At 43.5% G+C, this 10,105-nt stretch overlaps 1 protein-coding gene across 1 annotated transcript; it reads right to left on the bottom strand.

Annotated features, from left to right (window-relative positions):
* Positions 1 to 6,572: 6,572 nt before the first annotated feature.
* LOC136474148 (26S proteasome non-ATPase regulatory subunit 6) lies at positions 6,573 to 9,703 on the bottom strand. Its single transcript, XM_066471747.1, has 8 exons — positions 9,453 to 9,703; positions 9,255 to 9,369; positions 8,407 to 8,497; positions 8,168 to 8,313; positions 7,859 to 8,078; positions 7,673 to 7,781; positions 7,399 to 7,567; positions 6,573 to 7,062 (listed from the first exon to the last, which is right to left on the bottom strand). The coding sequence occupies exons 1-8, from the start codon at positions 9,595 to 9,597 to the stop codon at positions 6,888 to 6,890; spliced, it is 1,170 nt and encodes a 389-aa protein (XP_066327844.1). The 5' UTR covers positions 9,598 to 9,703; the 3' UTR covers positions 6,573 to 6,887.
* Between the last annotated feature and the right edge of the window lie 402 nt (positions 9,704 to 10,105).

Below are 10,105 nucleotides of genomic sequence, written 5' to 3'. Positions count from 1 at the left end.
TGCACCCTCAGCAGCGGCGGCGGCGGCGGCGGCCGTCTGCGGTGGAGAGTGGTGCAGGGCCCTCCCGACACCTTTTGCGAGACTCGAGCGACGGGCGTGGCCATTGGTGGAGTCGTCTACTTGTTGATCGCGGCCGTGTATTTTGCTGTCAGGAACAACAAGAACCCAGACGACGTCCAGCGAGACTGGATATACTCGTTTGACCTTATCGACAACCCAGCAGTTCCACCCAAGTTCTACTGTGAGAAAAATGGCTGCCGAATATCAAGGGCCCGCCCCAACAAGGCTTCTTCTTTATCGACAACCCAGCAGTTCCACCCAAGTTCTACTGTGAGAAAAATGGCTGCCGAATATCAAGGGCCCGCCCCAACAAGGCTTCTTCTTTATCGATAACCCAGTAGTTCCACCCAAGTTCTACTGTGAGAAAAATAGCTGCCGAATATCAAGGGCCCGCCCCAACAAGGCTTCTTCTTTATCGATAACCCAGTAGTTCCACCCAAGTTCTACTGTGGTGTGAGGTTCTCCTTGGCCAACCTGAATGGCTCATTGGTTATTGTCCATGGCCCGTCTTCCGAGACCGATATGGACCTTTGGTTTCTCATGGATTCGGAGAAGAGCCTCTGGGTCGAGCAGCGTAGCATACAGTTGACGATGGAACGATTGCCTGGGTATTTTCAGCCCTTAGTTGTGTTAGACGACGGGAGAATAGTCGTAATAACCACATGTGCGACAGGTTTGCAGACGTTGGAAATTCACGATCCAAGAGCGAAGTAGCTGTTCGGCTGATATTAAGGTCGCACTGTAGCAACTGAAAATACTGTAGCAGATGATTTTTTGTGAGAGAAAAATATTACTCGGGCTGGAAAAAAAAAAAGCTAGCTGGTCGGCCGAATGTGGGCAGCCGAATCTTTCTCGACTGTGGCAGAGATGGGCCGTTGCTGTGCATTCAGTGTGTACACGGGAAATTTGGGGGTGTTTGGATCTAGCTACTAAAATTTAGGAGATGTGTTTGGAGGATGTTGTATGGGGTGTTCGGATACTAATAAAAAAATAAATTACATAATCCGTTAGTACTCTACGAGACGAATTTTTTAAGCTTAATTAATCCGTCATTAGCACATGTTTACTGTAGCAAAACATTATCAAATCATAGACTAATTAGGCTTCAAAGTTTCATTTCGTAAATTAGTCGCAAACTATGCAATTAGTTTCGTAATTAGTCTATATTTAATACTTCATGCATGTGTCTAAATATTCGATAAGACAACGACTAAAATTTAGGAGGGGCAACCAAACACCCTAGCTTTGGGTAGTGGCAGCCAAGTGACTGACTATTTTGTTCTACTGTTATTTGATTCGTTTACTGCAAATTACGAACTGGGGCTTAGTTGATTTAGTTTCTTCCTTATTGCTGCTCATTTTCTGGCGGTGTAATTTATATCCCTTATAATCCTATAAACCCCACTAACATTCTATCTTCACATGCAAGCTGTCTACCACATGCAATCGTGATATTAAGTCAACGAGATATATCACACACTAACATGCATTTAGTTATCCACATTAACGTGCTACATCATCTATTGATATTAATTTATAATAGTTTATCAATTTATGTCGGTATTAATTATATGTAGTATAATTGTTTCTAAATCATCCGCATTATATGTAGCAATACGTGGGATATGCTTCTAGGTTTTAATATACTCCATCCGTTTCAAATTATAAGTCGTTTTGACTTTTTTAATACATCTATTTTATTATATATATAGCAAAATAGATTAACAAAAAAAAATCAAAGCGACTTATAATTTGGAACAGAGGGAATATCTTTTAAAAACGTCTTGAAAGATTGGTGACTGGTCTCTGTCAGATTAATTCGTTCTGTGGTCTTGCTGATGCTTTCCTTTATGTTATGACAGCTTGGAAATCCCGAGTTTAGTGTGGGGTTCCCGCATGCTGATGCTGCTTTCCTTTTCTGTTTTTGCTATGTTATTAAGACTGTAATAACAGATGTTATCTATCAGTTTCAGAGTGAAACTTATATTAAGTGAGAATGTATCCTTTTGTAATAAATAATATATAGTTACCTATTGAGCCACTTCAAGTTGTATCACGAAAGGTGCAACCCGTTGTAGGGTTAAGATGACGGACCAGAGGGAGGTGAATAGTCCTTTCTAAAAATAAACATGCCGGCTAACCGAAACAAATGCGGAATTAAAATTATCGGTCTAGCCAAGACTATACCCCTCTATCTAAATTCACAAACATCTTATAAAGATCATAATAAAGCAACAAAGGTGTCGGGCTAGCTAGAGCTCACCTAAACAATTCTAGCTTACAAGGTCATACAAACATATGCAACTAGTACTTCAAGCAACCGGGAGAGCTTACACAACTAGTGATGCAAAGCGCATAAAGCCCCTAAACTCACTAGCAGTGCTCAATAACAAGGCTACACAAGTCAAATTAGAGAACGCAAATTACTTAGCTACACAAACTAAGCAATGTGACTAACAAGGTTACTAAAACCAAATTAGCCACGCAAAGGAGCTACTTCTATGCTACACAAGCAAGAAGGCAACTAGCAAGCTACTAAAGCTAAACTAGTCATAAGAGCAATTACACAAGCACAATATATGAAATGTAAATACAAGCTTGTGTTGCGCAGAATGCAAACCACCGAGAAGATGACGAAGACAATGTTGACACGGTGATTATCTCTCGAGGTTCACTTGGTTGTCACCAAGCTTCCCCGTTGTGTCGACCGTTCACTTGGTGGTTCGATGGCTAATTGGCATCACCCGCCAAGCCCGCACGCCAGGCACCGCAGGAACCTACCCCGAAAATGAGGGTAGCTCAATGACAAGCTCAACTAAAGTTGCTCTTCGCAATCCCCGCGGGGTGAGCACAATCCCCCTCACAAATCCTCCTCCAGAGCACCGCACATTCTTCTCACGTGCTTCAACAGAGTCACAAACCACCAAGCCGTCTAGGAAGTGGCAACCTCCAAGAGTAACAAGCACCATCGCCTTGCAACACGATCACCTAATACCACTCGATGCAACCTCACAATGCAATCACACTAGAATCGCTCACTCACTCGATCGGATGGTCACTATCAAGCACAAGTGAGTTAGAGGGCTCCCAAGCACATCTACACAAGCCACCAAGGCTTAAGGGCGTTCAACAACCAGCCCAAACCCGAGCTCCACCTCTATTTATAGCCCACAAGCCAAATAGAGTCGTTAGAGCAAAGCTGCTGGTTTCTGTGAGGGCACCGGACACGGTGGTGCCCTCCCCAACGGTCAAATTCCGACAGAACCATTGGTCACCGGACAGGAGTGGCGGTGACCACCCAGGCCAACCCCACAAAACCCTTGTCCTCGAAAAAAATAGGGTGGTGCACCGCCCTAGGCACGGCGGTGCCTAGGCGGTGACCCCCTCGCCTTCCTCTGCTCTCTGCCGAAAAGCGGTGGTGGCACCGGACAGCACCTAGCGGTGCACCGCGCGTACCATGGCGGTGTACACTGTCACCGGTGGTGACCACCTCCACTGTAGCTGCTCTGAAACGGGGACAGGTGGGCACCGCCCTAGGGGAGACGGTGCCCCCCCAGGGCACCAGCCAACTCCTCCCTCTCGGCCTCCCAGCCGGTCACCGCCACAGGGGTGGCGGTGCACCAGACAAGGGGTGGTGGTGCCACCCAGGTAGCACCCTGAGTCCGGTTTCGCATTTTTTTTCTTTACCAACTTCTTCACCTTTGCAAATGTGCTAACACCATTCAAAAAGGTGCTGCTAGGCGCTCGCCTAGGCCCGCTTACGCACTAGGTGGAGGGGTTCCGCCTCGCCTAAGGGGGTAGGCGGAGGATAGGCGCGGCCGGGAGGAGGGCGGACCGCCGGCGCGGCCAGGAGGCGGCGAGCAGCGCGGAGGAGACAGGGACTGGGGCCGGCGAGCAGCGTGAAGGAGGCTAGGACTAGGGCTGGCGAGCAGCGTGGAGGAGGCAAGGACAGGGGTGACGGGCGTCACGGAGGTAGAGGGGCGTCGCACGGCGCGGCCAGTCGCGACTTGCGAGTCGTGCGGCGAGCAGGGAATAGATAAGGTTGGGAAGTGAGGTTAGGGATAAGGTTTGCTGTTCAGACTTAGGCTTGGGCTGTTTTTATGGGCCTTCTTGTATAACTCTTGGCCCATTGTTCTCCTGTTTCTCCTTTTCTTTTAGACTTTGATGTAAATATGCATAGATATGGAACGCCTAGAAAAACGCCTTGAAACATCTAGGCTCGCTTAGGCTTGCCTAGGCTCTAGGCTATGGGTCATCGCCTAGCGCCTTTTTGAACATTGGTGTTCACCAACTTGTGCATGTGTGTTAGCTTTTCACAATATTTTTTCAAAGGATTAGTCACTCAACTTGTCACACCACTCGATCCTAGCAACGATGCAAAGTTAGATAATTGGAGTAGCACTAGATGATCGATATGCAAACAAGTTTGCCCATCTTGATAGTACAGCCATCTATCATAAACCCGGTCATAAACTTCTCTACACACCTATGACCGGTGAAAGAAAATGCCCTAGGTTATACATTTGCCTTGTGAATTCCATTCCATCTCCTCCAATGTTGATACAACGCATGCACCAACCATATCACAAATGATACGATCCACCTCATATCATCACGTGACCGTATTGGTTCATCGATCTTAACTTTACTTGTTCTTCATCATTGCTTCGGTTCATCGGCGCCAAGTCATCACTCAACTTGTCCTTCACACTTGCAACCGGTCCGTCGAGCCAATCCTTGTCTTGATCTTCTCCACCTTAGTCACGTGACTCAATGTCACATCTCATATGCAATGAGCTCCTTCATCACATGTGTGAGCTTTTCAACATATCCAAGCCATTTCACCTTTATGGCATGAGTTACTCACATAAGTGTACTTGTGGACTAATCACCTGTGTATCTCACATTAAACATAATTAGTCCACTTAGGTTGTCACTCAATTACCAAAACTAAACAAGGACCTTTCACTCCTCCATTTTAAATTACAAGTCGTTCTGATTTTTCTAGATACATAAATTTTACTATGTATAGAGACAATATTATATATCTATGTACTTAGCAAAAGCAACGACTCTAAAAGCTAGATCGATTTACAATTTGGAATTTGGAATGGAGGGAGCATATCCTACATTAGACAGTAATTCTACTCCCGTTGTTCTAAATTATAAGTCGTTTTGACTTTTTTGGTACATCAATTTTGCTACGTATCTAGATATAACACATGTTTAGATACATAGTAAAATCGATGTACAAAAAAGTCAAAATGACTTATAATTTAGAACGGATGGAGTAGTTGAAACCCCATTAGTTTTGATCCTGCTTTTCCCCTAAGCTAATTTATGAGAAATTACACTCAATTATTACCGCATACTACTGCTCAAGATATAGTGTCCAGTGGCCTGGATAGTTCTTCAACGAAGAACTAAGCTCCACATGAGGATGGAAATTGCTTACTCCTATTCAATACTCCTTCCTTCCAAAATTTAGATCATTTTTAGTTTTGTCCTAAGTCAAAAAAATTTCTAACTTTGATTAGGTTTATGAAAAGTACACCAACATCTACATGTCAAATTAGTTTAATTAAATCCGCCATCAAATATATCTTGATAGTGCATTTATTTGGTATAGTAGATGTTCATATATTTTTATTATAAACTCAGTTAAAGTTAAGAAATTTGACTTGGGACAAAACTAAAACGACCTTTGCTTTCAAGCGGAGTTGGGTAGCAAATGTTTATATTTTCGGTAAACATGTTATGAGCATCCAATCTAGTGCTTAATAGTAAGATTACTTATCTCAACAGTCAGTTTCCAAGAAAGACGGGCTCAAAACTGTGGTTGACAAGGTGAAGTACTTCGATGTAACTACTGGCGCCAAAGAATCCTTTGTGCAGATAAGGGTCTGCTGTCAGCAAAGGGGAAGAGGAAGCAGAAAGCAAAGAGAAGTTCCGCTCCAAGAGACGAAAGAAGCAGCGCAAGTCGAAGCAGGGCCTCAGTAAGTACGCGGGACTGCTTCACTAATGCAGTGTCATTTGTTTAAACCCTATCTTCATCCTCCATGTAGCCAGTCTAATCACGTGATTTCCCAGCTTCTAATTTTTTTTGCAAAGAGACAACGTGCAACTTCCTTGCAACTAACGTGTATCATGCCTTCTCATTCAATTTCACAGAATTCGACGAAGAGGTGAAGTTACTCTTTGTTTTGGTTTTTTAGTTTTTGCTACACACTTAGATATACGGATATGTTGTCTTTGGTTTTTTAGTTTTTGCTACACACTTAGATATACGGATATGTTGTCTAGATATATAGTAAAATCTACGTACCCAGATAAGCTAAAACAAACTATAATTTGAAATAGAGCAACTACAACTGTATGTTGATTTGATTTCTTGGAAGGTTTGAAAGTGTATGTGGTTGTACAGTGCGGATATGAATTGCATCATATTCAACTGAACTCTGTTTACGGGTTGCGTATCAAATCACATTATGTAGGTCAAAAGGGCACCAGACTATCAAACGTAGTAACTTAAGGGAGCAATTCACAGACAGCCTAAATATGCGTCTTCAAATTACAGAACAAGCATTCATGACGAATGAAACGTCCATGGAATTGATCAGTGCTTTCCTCATTCTGTAAACCCTTGGGATACATGAACCAAATTCGCGCTTGAAACACAAGTATTCTTAAAGACTTGTTCCCCACTCAAGGAGAGCAATGCTCATGTCTTATGGAAGCCGTGGTGAATAAGTTGACCAACCCTTCTAGAGTGAGAAACATTTGCAGGGCACCAATTGTGGGAAAAGCTCCAACACAAACAGCAGTTCTTACAGGTCAATGACCCGTGAAAGCTTCTGTATGCGGTTCAGTAAAAAGTCCCCTTGCTTGATGGTCGCCTGGTAGAAAGCATTCCTCTCATCAGGTCGGTTTGTCTCCAGAACACCAGCAACCTTATCAATCTTGCAGTGAAGCTTCCCAGCTGCAATGAACCGTGACAATTCCCTACAAGTGGAAGGAAGACTTTATGAATACAACACAGTATGAGAAAACCAAGGCCCTGTTTAGTTCCACTTCATTTTGCCAAATTTTTCAAGATTCCCCGTCACATCGAATTTTTGGACGCATGCATGAAGCATTAAATATAAATAAAAAATAAAACTAATTACACAGTTTAGACGAAATCCACGAGACGAATCTTTTAAGCCTAATTAGACTATGATTGGACACTAATTGCCAAATAACAACGAAAAGCGCTACAGTTGCATTTTGCAAAAAAATTTGCATCTAAACTGGGCCCAAATTATCGTTCATGGGAATTGCAACAACAGAATCACGTACTGGTCAATGAAATCAACAGTTACACCAAATGCAGTGGCCATTGCTTCCATTGTCACACTCTTGTATGACTCCAAGAATTGTGAGTAGACAACAGTGCGCACTTCCCTCATGTAGTAGCGGAAATGAGGCTGAAGATAACGGTCTAACTTGATTTGCTCCGTCAGACCGGCTGGAAATAATTATAAACCATATCAATACAGGCCACAAAATGTACCAACAGTAATCTTATACTACTACAGGAGTATGGACAAGTTATTTAAATATGTGAACTTACAAAATGCAACAAAAAATGACTTGTACTGGCAGTTGTACAGGGAATTGAGAAACTCAGAGAGGTGAGGTACTTTGCCAATCACAGCCAGGATTTCTGGTGCATCTACCACCTATAAAATTTCTTGTTATCGAGGAAACCATGATATGATGATAAGGAAACATAGCAGAGTAGACAAAGTTGAAATACCTTTTGTTTCAGAGATACACGATCCAATGTGATAATACTTGTGAGGACTGTATAGAAGATGAACGTATCATATGGGAATAACTCATAAGTTGTGAAAGTCGAAATGGAGTCTAAAAATAAGCTGGCAGCTTTCTTGAAGTTTCTGGTTGCCATGCAGTACAAGCCTTCATATACTTTCAACCTGTTCTTCCTCTCCCAATCACCTCCTTCCTCGAACAAGCTTCAGCCAGTAAAATACATGGTCAAATATCATCACTAACTATGTGTGCCGAATTACAGATTGGAACTACAGACAAAGATAGAGCTTACTTCTTTGCCTTATCAATGGATTTTGAGATCAGATCAAAATCCATATAGAAAAAACCAATCTGCAAAGTGTGAAACACAAGATCCATCTTTTGGCCAACAGCTACAGTTTTTCCTTCAGTGACTTTAAGCTGTTCCAGGGCCTTTTCCTGAAATAATGGTTCAACAATATGTCAACCACAAGACACATTTTTTTGTGAACAAGGCCACAGATAAAATTGTAGAAGCATAGCAAGTCCTACCTTCTCACCAACCCTTATAAAGTACAAGGATTTGGCAAGATGTGCTTCACGGACTTCGCTCTCGCCCAAGTTCTCCTCGGCATCAGCAATTCTTCACAAAAAAAAGTTCAGTTTTGGAAGAACAAAATACGTACTTGTAAACTCACTTGAAAATTGCATCATTATATACAGTCAAAAGACAAATATTTGCAAGGCTGAAAATTCAGGGGCTCTGGAATTTTCTAATGTAGTTATCTTAACTTGCTCTTTCTCAGACTGTCAAAGATAACCTCATTCACAATGAACTATACTTAACTTAGTTTCATTCATGTAGTGCACAGACTCATCTGATATCAGTTCAATTGAACATAAAAACCGTGAACTCCGAACTGTGGTGGTCTTTAGAACCCATAACTACCATCATCAACCCTAGCTAGACCATGCAACAGAAACACAATAAGCAAAAGTAGATGCAGGGAGGATGACAACATACTCTGGAATGCAAACCACCTCAAAGATATCAACTATATCTTAGTGTGGACATAAGTGTTGAACGCAATGAAGCACAACTCTAAAAAATTGGGGGATTTTTTTTTTCAATAGAACTTATTCTCACCCCAAGGAAGCCCTAAATCATAACCCATAACACATCAATCCAGTGCGACGCATCGCAAGTTTTACCACCTCCACCTATGTCTAGCACCTAAACTAAGGTAGGTTCGTTTCAAGCAACAGATCATGGCACAACCTGAGTTATCATTACCACAAAAGCGTTTACAAATACGGTACCAGATGAATAATCGATATGGCCACGGCAAAGAAGCCACGTCCGAGCAGCAGCAGCAGCAGAAGAAGAAGAAGCTACTCACTTCTCATCGAGCTTGCGGATCTCCTCGTCAATCCTCCCACGCATCTCGGCCAGCAGCGCGGCGTCCGCCTCCAGTACACCCGCGGCAACCAGCGACTCGAACAGCGTCGCCATATCTGGAGATTCCACAAAACCAAATCACATCAGGAGCCGCCGCATCGGAGGAAGGCGAGAGAGGAGAGGAGCGGCGGCACGGTACCATCGGATTTCACGGTGTCGAGGACTTCGGCGCGGAGGGCGACCTTGGAGAGGTCGTCGACGGCGGGGTGGGATAGAAGGAAGAGCTTGTGGGCCAGCACCAGGTGCCGCTCCTGCTTCGCCTCCTCGCCGGCGCCGCCGTCCATCTCGCTCGCCGCCGGGAGTCTCGCTTCCGTTCGGTTCCGCTGGCTCTCGCTTCGGTCGCACGGAGTCTCGGGTGCTCGGGCTGGGGTTTGCTGCTGGACTCGATTCGGTTCTACTAACCGGCTCTCAATCAAGAAGGGGAGAGTGGGAGGATGAAACGGGCACCGAAACGTGGCCCAATTACAAACGGCATCCGGCGGCTGTAGCCCACGGGCCGAATTTATCAAAATCTTTGCTTGTAAATTGATCGTCAATCCAAACAATAGAATTGGAGACGGTAAACTGAACTGTGGAATCCATATAAATTAAGGAATTTTTTAAATATAGTAGCAAATACTTGTTCAATTCTATAACATCAGCCTAATTACTCACTGATCAATGACATGTGGGGTTTGGTTCTACGTTGTCATTGGCTGCCTGCAAGCAAAAAATGTTGTCCCACCAACATGACTTCTAATTTCACTTTCCATAGCATTTTTTTCTAGGCTAAGGACAAAAACTAGACCCTAA

This window comes from Miscanthus floridulus, chromosome 8 (genome assembly GCF_019320115.1).
Source record: "Miscanthus floridulus cultivar M001 chromosome 8, ASM1932011v1, whole genome shotgun sequence".
Lineage (NCBI taxonomy): Eukaryota > Viridiplantae > Streptophyta > Magnoliopsida > Poales > Poaceae > Miscanthus > Miscanthus floridulus.
This window is presented reverse-complemented; position numbering and strand designations above follow the sequence as displayed.

Bases quoted from the DNA above. Each gene is read 5' to 3' on its own strand.
- LOC136474148 (XM_066471747.1), bottom strand. From the start codon at position 9,597: ATGGACGGCGGCGCCGGCGAGGAGGCGAAGCAGGAGCGGCACCTGGTG. The intron at 9,370-9,452 runs GTACCGTGCCGC...TGGAATCTCCAG, and splicing joins CGACACCGTGAAATCCGATG to ATATGGCGACGCTGTTCGAG. The intron at 8,498-9,254 runs GTGAGTAGCTTC...TTTTTTGTGAAG, and splicing joins ATCCGCAAGCTCGATGAGAA to AATTGCTGATGCCGAGGAGA.